The following is a 22809-nucleotide window of genomic DNA, read 5'->3' as shown; positions in this document are numbered from 1 at the left end:
ACCATATCTAGAACTAGCACATGAATATGTATTATTCTCCTCTCTCCCTGTTTTGCTTTAATTCTCTCCTCTCTCAGCAGAACTCTAAGAACCTATAGTAGCAGGGTAAAAATACTGTTCCTGTGCTTAACAGTCGGTGAAGGCTTACATTTGTTAATGGTATTCTAATGTTGAATACAGAATGCTCAACCTTGGTGTTATTGTATGGGTAAACATGCAGAGAAACAGGCAAAAACATGCAGTATACAATCCAGTATATATGAAAGCATTATCTACAGGGCGCTTTGGGCTGTGTGTGTGTGTGTGTGTGTGTGTGTGTGTGTGTGTGTGTGTGTGTGTGTGTGTGTGTGTGTGTGTGTGTGTGTGTGTGTGTGTGTGTGTGTGTGTGTGTGTGTGTGTGTGTGTGTGTGTGTGTGTGTGTGTGTGTGTGTGTGTGTGTGTGTGTGTGTGTGAGAGAGAGAGAGAGAGAGAGAGAGGGATAAAAGGAGCATTTGGTGTGTGTAACGTCTGCTTCCAACTCACACCCGCAGACACGTAGATCCCCTGAACGCAGCTCACTTTCCAGGCCACTTTCCAGCTCACACTCTCAAACACATAGATCCCCTGAACGCAGCTCACTCTCCAGATCCCAATCACCTGTTCACACACCTGTATGTCATTATCATACACTATTTAGTTCAGTTCTTTGCACCCCATCACTGTGAGGTATTGTTTGTTTTGTGACACACGTCTTTCAGAGCGCTGGGTTTCCCTGTGATTTACTCCTCCCATGTATGATCATTTTTGCCTGCCTCACGACGCCTTTTGCCTATTCCCTGCCTGTACTTTAGCCTATCGGATTTCCTGTTATCTACCTATTGCCTGATCTCTCGGACTACATTACTAGCCTTTTCCCTGCCTGTACTGTTGCCTTTTTGGTCCCCCTGTGTATGACCTTCTGCCTGCCCCTGGACCCAGCTACCTGCCTCCTCCTGTGTATGGCCTTCTGCCTGTCCCTGGACCCAGCTACCTGCCTCCTCCTGTGTATGACCTTCTGCCTGCCCCTGGACCCAGCTACCTGCCTCCTCCTGTGGTCCTTTACAAATAAACACCTGCTGTGCCCTGCGCTTGAAACCAGCTCTCTGTCTCCCCTCGTGTTCATTAGCGTGTGAGTGAGTCCGTCATTAAAATGAAATTGTTTCCGCAATCATAATGAGGTTTCTGCAGATGTTAACTCCGTTACCGTATGATAAAATATCGCCTTTAGCCTCCAAGACAAAGAATCCTCATCTAGTACCTGACGTGGGATAGAGAGTAGATGATAGACAGACACATCAGCTAATTGGACTGGATGGACATGGACAGGGTTGGCGGTTTAATCATACAGTACTCGTAAATAACAAAGACATGCGATAGCTTATAAAACATACACTACATGGACAAAAGTATGTGGACACCCCTTCAAATTAGTGGGTTTGGCTATTTCAGCCACACCCGTTGCTGACAGAGCTCAGTAACTTTCAACGTGGTACCGTCATAGGATGCCACCTTTCGAACAAGTCAGCTCATCAAATGTCTGCCCTGCTAGAGCGCTGTTATTGTGGAGTGGAAATGTCTAGGAGCAACACCGGCTCAGCCGCGAAGTGGTAGACCACACAAGCTCACAGAACGGGACCGGCGAGTGCTGAAGCGCGTAGCGTGTAAAAATCGTATGTCCTCGGTTGCAACACTCTACTGAGTTCCAAACTGCCTCTTGAAGCAACGTCAGCACAAGAACTGTTCTTCGGGAGCTTCATGAAATGGGTTTCCATGGCCAAGCAGCCGCACAGAAGGCTAAGATCACCATGCGCAATGCCAAGCATCAGCTGGAGTGGTGTAAAGCTTGCCGCAGTGGGAACGCGCTCTCTGGAGTGATGAATCACGCTTCACCATCTAGCATCTGATGTACGAATCTGGGTTTGGCGTATGTCAGGAGAATGCTACCTGCCCGAATGCATAGTGCCAACTGTACATTTTGGTGGAGGAGGAATAATTGTCTGGGGCTGTTTTTCATGGTTCAGGCTGGGCCCCTTAGTTCCAGTGAGGGGAAATCTTAACGCTACAGCATACAATGACATTCTAGATGATTCTGTGCTTACAACTTTCTGGCAACAGTTTGGGGAAGGCCCTTTCCTGTTTCAGCATGACAATGCCCCCGTGCACAAAGCGAGATCCATACAGAAATGGTTTGTTGAGATCGGTGTGGAAGAACTTGACTGGCCTGCACAGAGCCTTGACCTCAACCTCATCGAACACCTTTGGGATGAATTGGAACGCCGACTGTCAGGCCTAATCGCTTGACATGTAGTGTATACTACCAGTAATCATCTAGTGTGTACAGTTTCAGAATGAACTGAAAAGTAACACGGACAGTATATTTGAACAGCTATCCTAATATCTCAATTTCCACACTTCTTCACCCACAAGCACGAGGCCTACGCGTCAAATGTTATGATTGAAAAGGCTGTAATTCTAGCTCAGCATATTCAACCCATTGGCCCATGCTTTGCCAGGGTATAAGGTGTTTGTTTCAGGAACACCATATCAACCACTACAGTATCGCATCTGCTGCCCCACTTGCGCAGCTTTTGAATGCAGTTGAAACCTACACGGGTTAAATTTTAACTGTTTTTTTTTACCCTTTTACAGAAAACATCAGGTTTTTCTTTGATTAAAGTATACTTTGAATTAGGTAGAAACCAGGGCAGGACCAACAGCCTTGTACTTTACTGCACTGCCTTCTACCTTCTATGATTATTAATATAATTATTAACCCCAGTCAATACAAGAGAGGAAGGCAGCTCATGGCCAACTACCCTGATGGTTTTAATGGGCCTGGAGGAGTCTATACAGATGTGCTGCTATTGAAGAGAGAGAGGCACAGACTGTCAGAAATCAGCTCTCTACTCTGTCCTCACCTTAGATTAGCCTTTCAAATGGGCAGTTTTTTATTTTCCTTTTTACGTTAAATTCAAAAGCAAACCTTATAGCCTGAAGGAAAAGAGCAATGACAAACACAGTCAAATAAATTAAAGAATTATAATAGCAATGGGGAAAAAATGACATTGTGATTTGGTTCTGCAGTAATGGTTCTGCAGTAATACTAATAAAAATGGAGGGAAATAACAGTCCAGAGGCTTTGAACGCTCCCTGCTAAAAAAACAGGGTTGTGTCTGACAGACTAGAGTCACAAGAAGCCCTGGGCTGTGGAAATATCTCTGACCGTTTGGCAGGCAGAGGCCTCTGGCTGCTGTTTCATCCGCTATCTTAATTCTATTCTCTAAAATGTGTAGGAAATGTACTGCTTCATTTAATATTTGACACAAAAGAGCAGTTGGCTGCACCTGTCTTTTTCTCTCTCTCCTTTCCACGCAGCATCTCTATCCTCTCTCTCGGGTCTGAGATTTAAAGCCTATGAGAAATGTAAAGCATTATGTGTGTGTGTGTGTGTGTGTGTGTGTGTGTGTGTGTGTGTGTGTGTGTGTGTGTGTGTGTGTGTGTGTGTGTGTGTGTGTGTGTGTGTGTGTGTGTGTGTGTGTGTGTGTGGGGCGTGCGTGCATGGGTGCGTCTCTGACACCTTACCTTCACAGTGCTTGCCATCCCCCTTGTAGCCCGACTTGCAGATGCATTTGTATGACTTGAGTGTATTCTGGCAGATGGCATCGGTGCTGCAGTTGTCAATTTGCTCTGCACACTCATCCACATCTGACAGACAGGGAGAGATGGAGGGAACAGTGAGGTCTAAGGACAATAACAACTAACAATGTTTACTACCCCCAGGTGGCTAATGTACAGTAGGGGAGGAGGGTCAATCATCCATCTGGCAAGCCATTCACCATATAGGATGTTCACTGTGGATACACAACCTCTGTAAAGTACCTGGTCAGACAGACAGACCACCACGAGAATACAAGCAGTCACACTTGATAAAGACAAAACAACGCAGCTCAATAAACCCTGCTACATTGTGGTATGTTTGACAGTTTAATAGTTCTCGGAAACCATGGTACTAATAAACAGTTAATTCAGGCGTTTTTGAAGAACCGATTGCTTCATAACAATAAATAAGTAGTTGAGTAATTATTATAATGTGTAAATAAACAGTCTATCATTGATTGATCTGTGATGAACCTCTGTTTGACTGGCTGCTGACTTGAACAATCTGTACCTCTGATACATGGGCCAGGAAATTGAGTAAGAAGCCAATGCTTTCATTGGGAGGATAAGATAGATAGCCCTCTGCCATGGTAATGGACCAGAGTTAGAGGGAACAATTGTGTTTATAAATATATAATCAGGCATGTGATCAGAAAATAATATAAACTCAGGACAAATAGGATATTAGTTTGAGATCAATTTAAATACTTTATGAATAGAGGAGGATGTAAAAATCCCAACACTTCATCATATATTCTCATAAAAGATCACGCACATAGATATGGTAAATTATGGGTTTTATTAAAAGAGGTAACTGGGGAGTGAAGTGGGGTGGAGTGGGGTGGGCTCTATGGTGCCCTCCTCCCTAATCCCACCTGATCCCGGTTAGAGAGCCCAGATGTTTGGGATTACCCCCCGTTCGCAGGGTGGAAAAGCTTAACAAAGTTTACACAGCTTCCAATATCGACCCTTATCACAAATCTTCTCTCTGCTGGGGCCCTGAGGACTGATCCCAGGGGAACACTGGCTGAAATCTGAGCCCCGTTAGCTTAGCATCTACCCTGGGAGCCATAGACCATCACTTCCATGGGCCTGACCACAGAGGACAATGACATTAGAAAACACATGCTGTTCTCCTCAGGGATAGAAACAGGCTGGATCTTTTCTCCTCACTGATTATCCTTAAGGATGAATAGGATAACCACCATTTGGAAAGGTTCTGTGATAGTCAAGCAAGCAACATTCCACATCAAACAGATTCATCTTTTAGTCAGGTTTAAGGATTCTAAGGCTCTATGGTGATTAATATTAATTAACAACAAAAACTAAAGAATCTCACATTTCCACTTTACATTAATGCTCCTATCCGGGTCATCAATTCAACTCTAGATCATTAACTGTCTGGAGAAGGTGCACTTGGTTTTACTGCTAAATAATGCTTTGTTTTTATTAACACATTGTTCTAAAAAATATATATTGTTACATCTCAGACAAGATGCAATAGAACACTTTGCACAACAAGATAAACTGTGGTATAATTTATGCATTCAAAAATCAACCATTTAGGATTTGAGGCAACACACCTTGGAATTAATTAATATGCTGTTTGAAAAGAGTGTCAGTCTATCTGTCAAAATAAATCCTAATTGTGCATGCAGTCAGGCTTTAAAGTGATTCAGATGTAAGACTATTAGTGTACCACCAAGATGTGAAACTTCTTTTTAAGTATCATGCTTGATTTGCAACTCTGAGCTGCTGACAATATAATATCCTGTATTACATAAACCACGAGTGAACTGTACAACGTATTTCCTAACAGACATACTAAATCAATAAAAATAAAAAACTTCAAACAGACTTCATAAACCCATTTAGAAGGCCAATGTAGATGCTTCAGAAATCATTTATAAGCTAATACAGTGCAGTTTCATTACGATCTATATGACCTGACTGTTCTCAACTTTCTATTTCTTCTTGTATCACCAATCTTGCAGAGATCAACCTCCTCAATCAGCAAACCTACTGTATCAGCAGACCCAACCATCACGAGCAACCACTTCACTCAAAATGCACAAGAGTGTGTGGGAAACTCATTTCTAAGCAAAGCCTACACAAACTAATCTGTTGTCTAGATTGGCTGACGCTAAACTCAACATTTCAACAAGCACTGCCATACTTTATACAGATATTATATTTCCACAAATCTGGACAACATTCAATTACACTGAACCTCCCTCTCCTCAACACTTAAGAACAGAGCAGAGCCAAGCTCAGTGTTTACTGTGCAAGGCCAAGGCTCTCCAACTTCAACATTTGTTCAATGCTCATAATATTATTCTACAATTATATAGCATTGTATAGGAATGAGCTTCCAGTTTGATACACCCCTATAACTGATACGTTTCTGTTTACCATGGAACAAGCACATCTCTGCTAGTGCTGTGTTCTTGAAGGCGACAGCAATTTGTGTCCCCCTAATTAGCTAAACGAGAGTGATGGAAGTGGATAATTATGCCAACACTTTGTGAGCTCATGAGCTGTCAGGTTAGATCAGGGAACAGAGTAATATATATGTTTTTAATCTACTTGAGTTCATATCTTGTTTACAGAAACGGTCATTTTTTTTAAATGGCTCACAAATAACGGCAGTTAGTTAGTCACTCATACTCCAGGAGTAATTCAATAAAGTGGCACTTTGAGCAAAAATAGAATCTTAGCCATGAAAAAAGAAAAGAGGACGTCAGATACGTTTACAGTTGACATTTTAGTAATTTAGCAGACGCTGTTATCCAGAGTGACTTACAATTAGTGCATTCATCTTAAGATAGCCAGATGAGACAACATGACATCACAATTGTATCATGTACATTTTCTCTCAACAAAGTATTTATCAGCAAAGTGTTAGTGGGTAAAGAGAAGTGACTTTTTTCTTTTTTCGGGGGGGGGGGGGGGGGTTCAGGTAGGGTTTCAGACTTTTTTGAAAGATGGGCAGGGACTCGGGCAGGTGCAGGTGCTCAGGTTGGGAAGTAGGGTTTGAGCATAGCCTGAAGGTAAAGAGGGGTAGTTCTCCTTGCTGCTCCGTAGGCAAGCACCAGGGTCTTGAAAATTATGCAAACCTCGACTGAAAGTCAGTGGAGTGTGCGGAGGAGCGGGGTGACATGGGAGAACTTTGAAGGTTGAACAACAGGCGGGCTGCGGCCAACAGAGAGTTACAGTAGCCTAGACGGGAGATTTCAAGTGCCTGGATTAGGACCTGTGCCACTTCTTGTGTGAGTAAAGGTTGTACTCTACAGATGTTTTGGAGCATGAACTTGCAGGATCGAGTCACTGCTTTGATGTTTGCAGAGAACGACAGAGTGTTGTCCAGGGTCCCGCCAAGGTTCTTTGCACTCAGGTAGGGGCACACCGTGTCAACCGTGATGGAGAGGTCTTGGAGCAGGCGGGCCATTCCCAGGAGGAAGAGCAGCTCCATTTTGTCGAGGTTGAGCTTGAGATGGTGGGCCGACATCCAAGCTGAGATGTCTGCCAGGCACACAGAGATGCGTGTCGCCATCTAGGTGTCAGAAGGGCGGAAGGAGAAAAGTAGTTGAGTGTCATCCGCATAGCAATGATAGGAGAGACCATGTGAGGATATGACAGAGCCGAGTGACTTGGTGTAAAGAGAAAACAGGAGAGGGCCTAGATCCGAGCCCTGGGGGACACCAGTAGTGAGAGCACGTGGTGCAGACACAGATCCTCTCCACGCCACCAGATAGGAGCAACCTGCCAGGTAGGATGCAATCCAGAAGTGTGCAGAGACGCCCAACCCTGAGAGGGTGCGGAGTAGGGTTGGGTGTTATACCATATATACCGTATACCAGGATATTTGGAAAAAGCCACAGGATGGTTTTTCAATACCATTTTTCAATACCGTTAAGTAAATACCTGCAGTCAACTTGAGCAATACGTTAGGAGATAAAGAACATTGCGTTCTTCATTTTACCTGTCACATTATTATGAAGCTTATGGTAGTCCCCAGTCACCTGGTGTTTGTTTACAAGCACATAGCGACGAGAGTCTGCAGCCTTGTGAGTCAGTCACTGTTGTGCAGCATGCACCAGATGATCTAATTACAGTATGGAATTCACAACTAAATGTTTGCCAGCTAGATATCTTATAACTATCAAGTTAACTGTCTAAAATGTGCTAAATGCTCTGCAGTTGTGCGTTTGGTTTTTGTTAATTTAGTAGCTAGTTAGCTATCTTCCAAAATCAAGCATTCACTTGGTAACAGCAGAGAATCCACTCCTGGATCAAGAGCCTAGCTGGCTAATATTTGTTTTGTGTGTGTAGCATTTTTGAGTTACTTGTATACATGTATAGTTTAAGTCAGAAACTGTAGAAAATGTTTGCAATATGCTTGTTAGCATTTAGTTAACATTCTCTATGGGATTTTACATGTACTTGTTAGCATTGCTAACCTTCAGTTTAGAGAGTATCAGTGGGGTTTGAAAACAGCGCCCCTTGTGTTCAGTATTACTGAATATCCCGCTATGGCACAAGGTCGGTATGAAGGTATGATAATCTGGATACTGCCCAAACCGAGTAGGGAGGAGGATCTGACGGTTCACGGTGTTGAAGGCAGGGGATAGATCTAGAAGGATGAGAACAGAGGAGAGAGAGTCAGCTTTGGCAGAGCAGAGAGCCTCTGTGACACAGAGGAGAGCAGTCTCACTTGAGGAGGGGAGCGACTCTGGCCATCTTGAAGTCAGATGGGACGCAGCCAGTGGTCATTGCTGAGTTAATAAGGGAAGTGAGGAATGGGAGGTCTCCAGAGATGGTGTGGAGAAGTGAGGCGGGGATGGGGTCAAGAGGGTAGATTGTTGCGTGGCCGGACATAACTAGTTGCAGGATTTCGTCTGGAGAGGGAAGAAAGAGGTCAAGGAGTAGGGTAGTTCAGTGTGAGTGGGACCAGTGGACCCTGTAGGCTGAGTGAATGAGGAGTTGGTTGTTTAAATAAAAATGCACCCATCTAGGGAATTGGGTGCATTCCCTCTAACACATGTACAACAAAAGCTGAAAGAAGTTATTAGAAATCCAAAAGGCCTTTTTCCCTGGGAAAATAAACATGTCAGAATCAATAGGTCCTACGGTTCAGTCCCGAGGACAACCCTCTGAACACTTCAGAAACAAATTTGCCGAATGCATTCAGTAACGCTGCCCTCCAAATTGACTCATGCTACAGATGAAAAGCTTTGCTTTTTCAGGCCGTCTGTGTATGTAGATTTTTTTCTTTGGTGCTGATGTATCAAAGTTGTTGGGAACAAGTTAAGGCAGCAGATGTTGAAGTCAGTGATTTGAGACAAGGATGAATAAACAAAGTCAAAACAACAAAACGAAAGAACAAAAAAAATGTAAATTGGGAAATGGTCAGCTGTTTACCCAATTCCCTCATGGAAATGAATGTGTGAAATGTGGTATTGTTGCTGTAGTTCTGTTTTCATGTAGAAATTCAGTTTTAAGTTTAGGAGCCCAGAAATACAAACTTGATGTAAGTAAGTTGACCTTTCTGCTCAAAGCTTGAACCTACGGTTGGATCCCTAGGAAGACAAGTAGGCCAATGCACTTTCTCTGAGTAGAATCCCTGTAATGAGGCACATCATTCAAAGTCTGGTCTCTTCCCTTCATAGCTGGGCCGGGTTGGCTGGGTGCTCTTAATACCGTATGAAGTGAAAAAGAGAGCATGTCATGAACTAAGCCCTGGTTTAACAACCCAAATCCAGGAAAACTGCTGTGTCTCCAGGCTTTTCCTATCATCAGCCTGTAAATCTGTCACTGTGACTACGCATGCTCTAGTCTTGACTGAACAACATTTTTCCTAGACTAGAGAGCAGAAGTGGAGATAACTAATTGATTGAATCAAGTTGATTATTGCCTTGGTTTAACAAATATCTTCAGACAAATGTGGTTCCATCCTCACCATCATAGTACTCAGACATACAGCAAGTCAAGGAGTTTTTTCTGATATTTCGAGAAGAACAACCATACAACTCTCTGAGTCCGCTGCTGTGCAGCCACGTCCAATACACGTCCAATACACTCCCCTGAGCCAGAGAGAGCTTCTAGGCCAGGGCTGTGGAGGTGAGACGTTGTCAGAGGTGCTTTCCCCCTCTGATTAATGGGCAGGTCCAGGGATAAGCGGTGTATTTAGCTGGGCCGGTCAGCTAAAAGGAAAGGGGTGTGTGAGTGCGAACAGGGCTGAGGGGAAAGGGGAGAGAGTGTGTGAGGGAGATTTGCCAAACTCAAGGTGTACAGTTCAAACACAGGGTAATGTTTACTTTGTGTGTTGAGACCCTGACTGTTTGCTCGAGTAACCCAGACCGCCCCCTGCCCTGTCCTGGGCAAACCCCCTTCCTCCTCCTACCACAGAAATAGACTGAATAATGCTGGGACACCCTATAGGGTAGACCCTTGGCAGAACAGAACGGCATGCTAGCACTAAGGCAAACAGAACAGTGATCCAGCCAGGCCAGTGTTGTTGTGGCTGACCAATACATAATGCCCAACAGGAATGTCAAGAGTCTGAGACTAAAATGAGTAATCCCAAATCCAGACAGGAATGCAGATCATTTTTTTGTCATAGAGTAATAATAGAAACAATAAACAGGATGGCCAGTCCATCATCACTCTTAAATCGTTTTTTAAGAATACCAATGGCAGTACTGATGGGGCTTGCGACTCAACACCATCTCTACATCAACACACCTTCTGATCTGCACACCTTCTGATCTGCACCGACTGGGGCAGGAGACCGGTGGTCTAAAAAAAGGGTTTGATGAAATGCAGACGTCAACATTAGTGCACTTTTTTTAATCCTCCCCCTCCCCCACCCAAATCCCCTCCAGCTCATGAAGGGATGCACTGTTTGACGTCCGGCAAAGCTTTTAAAAGTTGTGAATAAAAATATAAACTGCTTCCATTTGGGGCTGTTTCACCCATCCTTCACACACTCTAAATGTTTAGGAACTATGACCACTGACTTGATCCTGATCTTCTAAAAACAATGACACCAACTTCAAACCTCTCCCTAGCTGGGTCCACCAACCATGCAGCAAAATAGTCTACTGTAGATGGATCTTACTGTACGGTAATAAGAAAAAGGAACAAAACAGAACACGACGGAAGAAAACAAACTGTTAAGAGTGTACTGTAAATAAGAGCTGTAGCAGCACTGCAAATTGATTATCCTGGTCTAATTTGAAACAGCACGGCAGGTGTTCATATCTAGCCAGGAGTAGCTACCATTCTACTGACACTAAATGAGACTGGGTAGGAAGCTCACAGGGTAGAATGTTGACATGTCATTGGGGTCTTACGTTGTGAGATGTTGGGCAGCTCAAGCTCATGTTATACTAAAACAGTGTAGCTCTTTGGCTCATAAGGCCTGGGAGTGCATTAATGTGTGCCTTTCTCTACCAGAAAACAAAGAGAAGAACAAAGTTCTCTCTACCGGAGAACAAAGATCACTGGGCACAGACGTCTATTCCATGTTGATTCAATGTAATTTAATTGAAATGAAACAATGTTGATTCAACCAGTGTGTGCCCAGTGGGAATGTCCTTGCTCACCATCTGTTGCTTGGAGACCATCGTGCCCGGAGATGCTTTGAGTGACATTCTATTTTTACAGCCTTGAATGAACAGCTACCCTACAGCTACCCTACAACTTCAGCTCAACCTTTCTGAATGGCGGTCAATGCTCTGTGGCTTTCATGGGCTGCATCCAGTGTTTGGGGTGCCATGCTGTGCTGTGTCCATATAATTAGGATGAATGGCTGTGACGTGTGGCCACACTTGACTCATAGACCCTCCTATACTGTGGAAAAAAACGTATTACAGTAATGAAGTACACCACTATATATACCTTATAGTGCTGTTATATACCTTAAACTAAATACCTTATAGCGCTGTTATATACATTATAGTGCTGTTATATAACTTATACCATATATCTTATATTGCTGCTATATACAGAGCATCTGGAAAGTATTCTGACCCCTTCCCTTTTTCCACATTTTGTTACGTTATAGCCTTATTCTAAAATGGATTAAATAAATAAAAAATCCTCATCAATCTACGCACAATATCCCATAATGAAAAAGCAAAAACTGGTTTTTAGAAATGTTTGCAAATGTATTAAAATTAAACAACAGAAATACCTTATTTACATAAGTAATCAGACCCTTTGCTATGAGACTAGAAATTGAGCTCAGGTGCATCCTGTTTCCATTGATCATCCTTGAGATGTTTCTACAACTTGATTGGAGTCCACCTATGGTGAATTCAATTGATTGGACATGATTTGGAAAGGCACACACCTGTCTATATAAGGTCTCACAGTTGACAGTGCATGTCAGAGCAAAAACCAAGCCATGAGATCGAAGGAATGTCCGTAGAACACAGTGGCCTCCATCATTCTTAGATGGAAGAACTTTGGAACCATCAAGACTGTTCCTAGAGCTGGCCACCCAGCCAAACTGAGCAATTGTGAGGAGAAGGGCCTTTGTCAGGGAGGTGACCAAGGACCCGATGGTCACTTTGACAGAGCTCTAGAGTTCCTCTGTGGAGATGGGAGAACCTTCCAGAAGGACAACCATCTCTGCGACACTCCACCAATCAGGCCTTTATGGTAGAGTGGCCAGACGGAAGCCACTTCTCAGTAAAAGGCACATGACAGCCCGCTTGGAATCTCAGACCATGAGAAACAAGATTCTCTGGTCTAATGAATCCAAGATTTTACTTTTTGGCCTGAATGCCAAGTGTCACGTCTGGAGGAAACCTGGCAACATCCCTACAGTGAAGCATGGTGATAGCAGCATCATGCTGTGGAGATGTTTTTCCAGCGGCACGGACTGGCAGACTAGTCAGGATCGAGGGAAAGATGAACGGAGCAAAGTACAGAAAGATCCTTGATGAAAACCTACTCTGGAGCGCTCAGGATCTCAGACTGGGGTTCACCTTCCAACAGGACAACAACCCTAAGCACACAGCCAAGACAATGCAGGAGGCTTCGGGACATGTCTCTGAATATCCTTGAGTAGACCAGCCAGAGCCCAGACTTGAACCCGATCTAACATCTCCGGAGTGACCTGAAAATAGCTGTGCACCGATGCTCCCCATCCAACCTGACAGAGCTTGAGAGGATCTGCAGAACAGAATGGGAGGAACTCCCCAAATACAGGTGTGCCAAGCTTGTAACGTCATACCCAAGAAGACTCAAGGCTGCCAAAGGTGCTTCAACAAAGTACTTAGTAAAGGGTCGGAATACTTACAGTATGTAAATGCAATATTTGCAAACATTTCTACAAAACTGTTTTTGCTTTGTCATTATGGGGCATTGTGTGTAAATTGTGTAGAGTATGGGCCTGAGTCATGCCTGTCAATGCAACAGAATCCTACTCCGATGCCTTCTGCCTACAAAAAAATCTCTTGAAAAGTTTGGCATACTAGGTCTTGCATAGTTCATCAAAGATTTTACTGAGGTATATCTCATATAAAAAATCTGTCAAACGAAATAAATTAATTAGGCCTTAATCTATGGATTTCACATGACTGGGAATACAGATATGCATCAGTTGGTCACAGATACCTTAAAAAAAGTAGGGGCATGCATCAGAAAACCAGTCAGTATCTGGTGTGACCACCATGTGCCTCAGGCAAACATCTTCTTCGCATAGAGTTGATCAGGCTGTTGATTGTGGACTGTGGAATGTTGTCCCACTCCTCTTCAATGGCTGTGTGAAGTTTCTGGATATTGGCAGGAACTGGAACACGCTGTCGTACACATCAATCCAGAGCATCCCAAACATGCTCAATGGGTGACATGTCTGGTGAGTATGCTGGCTATGGAAGAACTGGGACATTTTCAGCTCCCAGGAATTGTGTACAGATCCTTGCGACATGGGGCCATGCATTATCATGCTGAAACATGAGGTGATGGCGGCGGATGAATGGCATGACAATGGGTCTCAGGATCTCATCATGGTATCTCTGTGCATTCAAATTGCCATCGATAAAATGCAATTGTGTTCGTTGTCTGTAGCTTATCTCTGCCCATACCATAAACCCACCGCCACCAAGGAGCACTCTGTTCACAACGTTGACATCAGTAAACCACTCGCCACACGACGCCATACAAGTTGTCTGCCATCTGCCCAGTACAGTTGAAATCGGGATTCTTCCGGGAAGAGCATTTTCCCAATGATGTCGGTTATGACGCTAAACTGCTGTCAGATCAAGACCCTGGTAAGAACGACAAGTACGCAGAGACGGTTGTTGACAGTTTGTGCAGAAATAATTTGGTTGTGCAAACCCACAGTTTCATCAGCTGTCCGGGTGGCTGGTCTCAGATGATCGCACAGGTGAAGACGCCAGATGTAGAGGTCGTGGGCTGCCGTGGTTACATGTGGTCTGCGGTTGTAAGGCCAGTTGGATGTACTGCCAAATTCTCTAAAACGATGTTGGAGGCGGCTTATGGTAGAGAAATTAACATTCAATTCTCTGTCAACAGCTCTGGTGGACATCCTGCAGTCAGCATGCCAATTGCACGCTCCTTCAACTTGAGACATCTGTGGCATTGTGTTGTGTGACAAAACTGCACATTTTAGAGTGGCCTTTTATTGTCCCCAGAACAAGTTGCACCTGTGTAATGATCATGGTGTTTAATCAGTTTCTTGATATGCCACACTTGTCAGGTGGATGGATTATCTTGGCAAAGGAGAAATGCTCAACAGCGATATAAACAAATATGTGCACAAGATTTGAGAGAAATAACCTTTTTGTGCGTTTGGAAAATTTCTGGGATCTTTAATTTCAGCTCATGAAACATGGGATCAACATTAGAGAAAGGAAAGGGAAAGGGGGATACATAGTCAGTTGTACAACTGAATGCCTTCAGCTGAAATGGGTCTGCCGCATTTAACCCAACCCCTCTGAATCAGAGAGGTGCGGGGGGCTGCCTTAATCGACATCCATGTCTTCGGCGCACAGGGAACAGTACATGTTGCGTTTATATTTTTGTTCAGTATATATACCTTATAGTGCAGCTATATACCTTATAGTGTTGTTATATGCCTTATAGTGTTGTTATGTACCTTATAGTGCTGTTATATACCTTATAGTCCTGTTATATAGCTTATACTACATCCACAAAAAGTATGTGGACATCCCTTCAAATTAGTGGATTTGGCTATTTCAGCCACACCCGTTGCTGACACGTGTATAAAATCGAGCACACAGCCATGCAATCTCCATAGACAAACATTGCCAGTAGAATGGCCTGTACTGAAGAGCTAAGTGACTTTCAACCTTTCCAACAAGTTAGTTTGTCAAATTTTGGTCAACTGTAAGTGCTGTTATTGTGAAGTGGAAACGACTAGGAGCAACAACTGCTCAGCAGCACCCATGCACAAAGCGAGGTCCATACAGAAATAGTTTGATATAGTGTTGTTATATACCTGATGGTGTTGTTATATACCTTATAGAGCTGTTATATACCTTACAGTGTTGTTATATACCTTATAGTGCTGTTATATATCTTATACTATATACCTTATACTGCTGTTATATACCTTATGCTATACCTTATAGTGCTGTTATATACCCTATAGTATTGTTAAACTCCTTAGTGTTGTTATATAAGGCCCGAGGGGGTGAGGTATATGGCCAAATAGCCCTTACACAGCCTGGAGGTGTGTTGGGTCATATATTTCCAATATACCACAGCTAAGGGCTGTTCTTAAGCACGACGCAACGCAGAGTGCTAGGACACAGCCCTAAGCCGTGGTATACTGGCCATATATCCCAAACCCCAGAGGTGCCTTATTGCTATTATAAACTGGTTACCACATAATTAGAGCAGAAAAAATGTATGTTTTGTCATACCCATGGTATACGGTTGGCATTCTCTCAACAAGCTTCACCTAGAACGCTTTCCAACAATCTTGAAGGAGTTCCCACATATGCTGAGCACTTGTTGGCTGCTTTTCCTTCACTCTGTGGTCCAACTCATCCCAAACCATCTCAATTGGGTTGAGGTTGGGTGATTGTGGAGGACAGGTCATCTGATGCAGCACTCCATCACTCTCCTTCTTGGTTAAATAGCCCTTACACAACCTGGAGGTGTGTTGGGTCATTGTCCTGTTGAAAAACAAATGATAGTCCCACTAAGCGCAAACCAGCCTTGAATTCTAAATAAATCACAGACAGTGTCACCAGCAAAGCACCCCCACACCATCACACCTCCTCCTCCATGCTTCACGGTGTGAACCACACATACAGAGATCATCCGCTCACCTACTCTGCGTCTCACAAAGACACGGCGGTTGGAACCAAAAATCGAAAATGTTGACTAATCAGACCAAAGGACAGATTTCCACCGGTCTAATGTCCATTGCTCGTGTTTCTTGGCTCAAGCAAGTCTCTTCTTCTTATTGGTGTCCTTTAGTAGTTGTTTCTTTGCAGCAATTCGACCATGAAGGCCTGATTCACGCAGTCTCTTCTGAACAGTTGATGTTGAGATGTGTCTGTTACTTGAACTCTGTGAAGGATTTATTTGGGCTGCAATTTCTAAGGCTGGTAACTCTAATGAACATATCCTCTGCAGCAGAGGTAACCCTGGGTCTTCCGTTCCTGTGGCGTTCCTCATGAGAGCCAGTTTCATCATAGCGTTTGATGCTTTTTGCAACTGCATTTGAAGAAACTTACAAAATTCTTTACATTTTCTGGATTTACTGACCTTCATGTCTTAAAGCAATGATGGACTGTCGTTTCTCTTTGCTTATTTGATCTATTCTTGCCCTAATATGGACTCGTTTTTTTTTTACCAAATAGGGCTATTTTCTGTATACCACCCCCACCTTGTCACAACACAACTGATTGGCTCAAACGCATTTAAGAAGGAAAGACATTCCACAAATTAACTTTTAACAAGGTACACCTGTTAATTGAAATGCATTCTAGGTGACTACCTCATGAAGAGAATGTCAAGAGTGTGCAAAGCTGTCATCAAGGCAAAGGGTGGCTACTTTAAAGAATCTCAAAAATAAATTATATTTGGATTTGTTTAACACTTTTTTGGTTACTACATGATTCCAAATGTGTTATTTCATAGCTTTAATGTCTTCTCTATTATTCTACAATGTAGGAAAAAGTAAAAATTAAGGAAAACCCTTGAATGACTAGGTGTGTCCAAACTTTTGGCTGGTACTGTATGTGTCACGCCCTGATCTGTTTCACTTGTCTTTGTGCTTGTCTCCAACCCCCTCCAGATGTCGCCCATCTTCCCCATTTTCCCCTGTGTATTTATACCTGTGTTCTCTGTTTGCTTGTTGCCAGTTTGTTTTGTTCGTAGAACCTACCTGCGTTTTTCCCCTTGCTCCTGTCTTGTCTAAGTTCCTGTCCTCTAGTTTTCCCGGCGTTGACCCTTCTGCCTGTCCTGACCCTGCCTGCCATCCTGTACCTTTGCCCCACTACTCTGGATTACCAACTTCTGCCTGCCCTGACCCTGAGCCTGCCTGCCGTCCTGTACCTTTGCCCCTGTAAACATTGTTACTTCGACAGTCTGCATCTGGGTCTTACCTTAAATGTGATAGTATGTCGTGACTGTACATTCAATAATCTGATGACTGTTTGTTACCCTTTTTTAAATTCATCATGTAACAATTAACTCATTAGAATTTGTGGTACTACGAGAACGGTTGTTTAAAGAGTTACCATCTCCCGAATTAAACTCTAAAGGTCTTTACCTATCACATCCATAAACAGTCAATTTATTAATCCTATCATCATTCTGAACAGTCGTAACCTTGCATCAGCAAAATCCAGTGCCTTACTTGTGATTCAATACTACACAAATTGATTTAATTAATTATTTACAAGCTAACTAAATGGTAACACAGAATAAACATGTTTCTCTCCTAACCGGGCCTTCTTGGAAAGGGGGTTTGTTGGGCCTTTACACGGCACGCTAAGGCTCTGATTGTCCAAAGGGGTCCCTACCCGTCTTCTACTGTTCTCCTCTACTGTCGTCTGGGATCTGGTGACTTGTTGTGTAGTCCTGAACAGAACTACAGTGTATTCTACTTCCATTTGCTCGGGAAGATGCTTCTTTGAAGATAGTCTAGCCAGCCGTGTCGATGGTTCTCAGTGTGAGAGTAGCATACTACGGTGATTTGTAGTAGAATGATCCCACTTGCTTGATTTAACCCAACTTGATCCCAAATTTGCTTTTCTTGATACTTTACTTAGGATAGCTAATTAGCTGTACCAGTGATTGTCCGGGAGGTGACTTTATCGTCTCTACCTCGTGTTGAGATTTCAGAGTTCAAACCACTTTAAACGTGAGCTGCAGCTCAACGTCTCTCTGGTCTGATATGTTAATTCTTAACCCATCATTTTATACAGTTTGTTAGAAAGGGAGGTTCCGTCAGGCTGACACGCTCTCTGACCTCACTCAGGGGCGTGGTTTGTCACTGTGCAAAGTTATGTAAAACTCTTATCTCTTATGGCACAACGCATCGGATGGACACTTCAAGTTACAGTATTTCCTTTATAACATTTGTTTTTGACTAAATAACAAAATAACACATAATATGACATTAGTGTTCAAACGAAGACACATTCCTCTGGTGAACATTGGAGAGGGAGAGAGCTGAATGTTCTGTCCTTGATTACAACAGGGAGTGAACTGTCAACCCCCACCAGTTCCCTTCTCCCCCCTCTGTGGGTGAGAGCGGGTTTGGTTGAAGCTATTTATTGCAAAGCTGATCTGACCTACTTGGAGCCTCACAGGACAGTCATGACATATACCTTATACTATATAGCTTATTTTGCTGTTATATACCTCATAGTGCTGTTATATGCCTGATAAAGCTGTTATATATCTTATAGTGCTGTAATTAAGTAATGAGGCCCGAGGGGGTGTGGTATATGGCCAATATACCACGGCTAAGGGATGTTCTTATGCACAACGCAACGAGGAGTGCCTGGATACAGACCTTAGCCGTGGTATAATGGCCATATACCACAACCGCCTGAGGTGCCTTATTGTTATTATAAACTTGTTACCAACGTAATTAGAGCAGTAAAAATAAATGTTTTGTCATACCTGTGGTATACGGTCTGACATACCATATGCTTTCAGCCAATCAGCATTCAGGGCTCGAACCACCCAGTTTATAATATACCTTATAGTGCTGTTATATTCCTTAAAATGTTGTTATATACCTTATAGTGCTGTTATATACCTTATACTACATACCTTATAGTGTTGTTATATACCTTATAGTGCTGCTATATACCTTACAGTGTTGTTAATTACCTTACAGTGTTGTTATATACCTTATACTATATATATTTTTTTCTTTATTTAACCAGGTAGGCAAGTTGAGAACAAGTTCTCATTTACAATTGCGACCTGGCCAAGATAAAGCAGAGCAGTTCGACACATACAACAACGCAGAGTTACACATGGACTAAAACAAACATACAGTCAATAATATAGTAGAAAAATAAGTCTATATACAAAGTGAGCAAATGAGGTGAGATAAGGGAGGTAAAGGAAAAAAAAGCCATGGTGGCGAAGTAAATACAATATAGCAAGTAAAACACTGGAATGGTAGATTTGCAGTGGAAGAAAGTGCAAAGTAGAAATAGAAATAATGGGGTGCAAAGGAGCAAAATAAATAAATAAATAAATATAGTAGGGGAAGAGGTAGTTGTTTGGGCTAAATTATAGATGGGCTATGTACAGGTGCAGTAATCTGTGAGCTGCTCTGACAACTGGTGCTTAAAGCTAGTGAGGGAGATAAGTGTTTCCAGTTTTAGAGATTTTCGTAGTTCGTTCCAGTCATTGGCAGCAGAGAACTGGAAGGAGAGGCGGCCCGAAGGAGGAATTGGCTTTTGGGGTGACCAGAGAGATATACCTGCTGGAGTGCATGCTACAGGTGGGTGCTGCTATGGCGACCAGCGAGCTGAGATAAGGGGGAACTTTACCTAGCAGGGTCTTGTAGATGACCTGGTACCAGTGGGATTGGCGACGAGTAGGAAGCGAGGGCCAGCTAACGAGAGCGTAGAGGTCGCAGTGGTGGGTAGTATATGGGGCTTTGGTGACAAAATGGATGGCACTGTGATAGACTGCATCCAATTTATTGAGTAGGGTATTGGAGGCTATTTTGTAAATGACATCGCCGAAGTCGAGGATCGGTAGGATGGTCAGTTTTACGAGGGTATGTTTGGCAGCATGAGTGAAAGATGCTTTGTTGCGAAATAGGAAGCAAATTCTAGATTTAACTTTGGATTGGAGATGTTTGATGTGAGTCTGGAAGGAGAGTTTACAGTCTAACCAGACACCTAGGTATTTGTAGTTGTCCACATATTCTAAGTCAGAACCGTCCAGAGTAGTGATGCTGGACGGGCGGGCAGGTGCAGGCAGCAATCGGTTGAAGAGCATGCATTTAGTTTTACTTGTATTTAAGAGCAGTTGGAGGCCACGGAAGGAGAGTTGTATGGCATTGAAGCTCATCTGGAGGGTAGTTAACACAGTGTCCAAAGAAGGGCCAGAAGTATACAGAATGGTGTCGTCTGCGTAGAGGTGGATCAGCGACTCACCAGCAGCAAGAGCGACATCATTGATGTATACAGAGAAAAGAGTCGGCCCAAGAATTGAACCCTGTGGCACCCCCATAGAGACTGCCAGAGGCCCGGACAACAGGCCCTCCGATTTGACACACTGAACTCTATCAGAGAAGTAGTTGGTGAACCAGGCGAGGCAATCATTTGAGAAACCAAGGCTGTTGAGTCTGCCGATGAGGATGTGGTGATTGACAGAGTCGAAAGCCTTGGCCAGGTCAATGAATACGGCTGCAAAGTATTGTTTCTTATCGATGGCGGTTAAGATATCGTTTAGGACCTTGAGCGTGGCTGAGGTGCACCCATGACCAGCTCTGAAACCAGATTGCATAGCGGAGAATACCTTATAGTGCTGCTATATACCTTATAGTGTTGTTATATACCTTATAGTGTTGTTATTTACCTTATACTATAGACCTTATAATGCTGCTATATACCTTATAGTGTTGTTATATACCTTATACTATATACCTTATAGTGAGTGCTGTTACAGTTTAAACCTTATATAGCTGTTATATACCTTATAGTGTTGTTATATACCTTATACTATATACTGTATATACTGTAACAGCACTCACTATAAGGTATATAGCATAAGATATATAGCAGCACTATAAGATATATAACAACACTTTAACATATATAACAGTAATATAAGGTATATACTGTAACATCACTCACTATACCTTATATTGCTGTTTTATACCTTATAGTGTTGTTATATACCTTATATTGCTGTTATATACATTATAGTGCCGTTATATACCTTATATTGCTGTTATATACCTTACAGTGTCGTTATATACCTTATAGTGCTGCTATATACCCAATAGTGTTGTTATATACTTGATAGTGTTGGTATTTACCTTATTTTGCTGTTATATACCTTATATCTATACAGCCAGCGCTAACTGACATGACACTCTCCCCTGTGCACACAGCAATTAAATTAATTGGCGGCTGCTTTAGCAAGATACAGTACCAACTATAAAGAGGGCAACATAGCAATTACAGCAGAACTGTTAGTCTGATATTTTTTAGTTGCTTCCTGTCAAACTATGAAGTATAAAGGGAATGACTTTCTGTGTGCAAGTAGAGCATGGCAGTTCTTATCTGACATACACTGTGTGTACATGACATAGACTGACCAGGTGAATCCAGGTGAAAGCTATGATCCCTTATTGATGTCACTTGTTAAATCCACTTCAATCAGTGTAGATGAAGGTGAGGAGACAGGTTAAAGAAGGATTTTTAAGACTTAAGACAAATGAGACATGGATTGTGTATGTGTGCCATTCAGAGAGTGAAAGGGCAAGACAAAAGATTTAAGTGCCTTTCAATGAGGTAGAGGTGCCAGGCGCACCGGTTTGAGTGTGTCAAGAACTGTAACGCTGCTGGGTTTTTCACGCTTAACAGTTTCCCATGTGTATCAAGAATGGTCCACCACCCAAATGACATCCAGCCAACTTGACACAACAGTGGAAAGCATTGGAGTCAACATGGGCCAGCATCCCTGTGGAACACTTTCAACACCTTGTAGTCCATGCCCGACGAATTGAGGCTGTTCTGAGGACAAATGGGGGTGAAACTCAATATTAGGAAGGTATTCCTAATGTTTTGTACACTCAGTGTATACAGCTCAAGGAATTAATGCCAGATGAGTGAAATTCTATTAGGGCTGTCCCAGACTAAAAAAAATCTTGGTCGACCGAGAATCATCCTGTTATTTCGATCAATCGATTGGTCAAAATATTTAAACTTATTTTTCCACATAGAGGCAGACACACCCTATGTGTTTGAATAAAATCAACTACATATGCACTGAGATTGTCTGATGCTTTAAGCACACTGCTTGATTAAATAATTAAGACACACAAATGACTCAAGAAAGAGCCCGATGGTCACACTGTGTTAAAAGAAATGATAGTGAGAGTCTGTGAAACTGGCGCACGTTGTTTTGCTCTCCTCCCTACAGCAGCGAAAAGGCACCACAGTACAGCAAGTGTTTATTGCGCTGTCCGTGCTGGAGCTGCAACATTAGTTTCTTACTTGTTTCTGACTGAAAGGTTCTGCTACCAAAATCCCTAATTTGTTTAGGAAAACATTCCCTATTCCCTCAACCTTGCTCTCTTTACATGAAACATGTAAGCATTGCATGCATGTGACCAATAGGGCCTGACCGATAGCCTATCATAATTACATCAATAAATTGGTTATAACAAACTCCGAACACAGTAATGTCGACAGCAAAATGAATGCGGAAGATGTGAAAAAGAAACTCGAAACGGGCGAATGTTTGTTTACTGGTTGCTTGGGAGGGAAAGGGGAAGTCAGATCTGTGGAAGACATTTGACATAGTTGTGGAAACTACTGCAGATCCAGATAAAGGAGGGTATAGGAGCAGGGATTGTGTGAGTATTATGTGTGCCAAACAGTTGCTGTTTGATTACAATATTACCATTTGCAA

At 42.8% G+C, this 22809-nt stretch overlaps 1 protein-coding gene across 4 annotated transcripts in view; it reads right to left on the bottom strand.

The window, feature by feature from the left end:
- Positions 1-22809, bottom strand: part of LOC106572352 (signal peptide, CUB and EGF-like domain-containing protein 3) — a 115112-nt gene that overhangs the window by 78375 nt on the left and 13928 nt on the right. For all 4 annotated transcript variants that reach the window (XM_014146408.3, XM_014146409.3, XM_014146410.3 and 1 more), the window contains exon 2: positions 3601-3723. In XM_014146408.3, coding sequence (XP_014001883.1) covers positions 3601-3723 — 123 coding nt within the window. The remainder of the gene's footprint in view (positions 1-3600; positions 3724-22809) is intronic.

The sequence above is a fragment of the Salmo salar genome, chromosome 15 (assembly GCF_965601325.2).
Source record: "Salmo salar chromosome 15, fSalSal1, whole genome shotgun sequence".
In the NCBI taxonomy this organism is placed as follows: Eukaryota; Metazoa; Chordata; class Actinopteri; order Salmoniformes; family Salmonidae; genus Salmo; species Salmo salar.
Note: the sequence above shows the minus strand (reverse complement) of the source record. Positions and strands in the feature narration are given on the sequence as shown.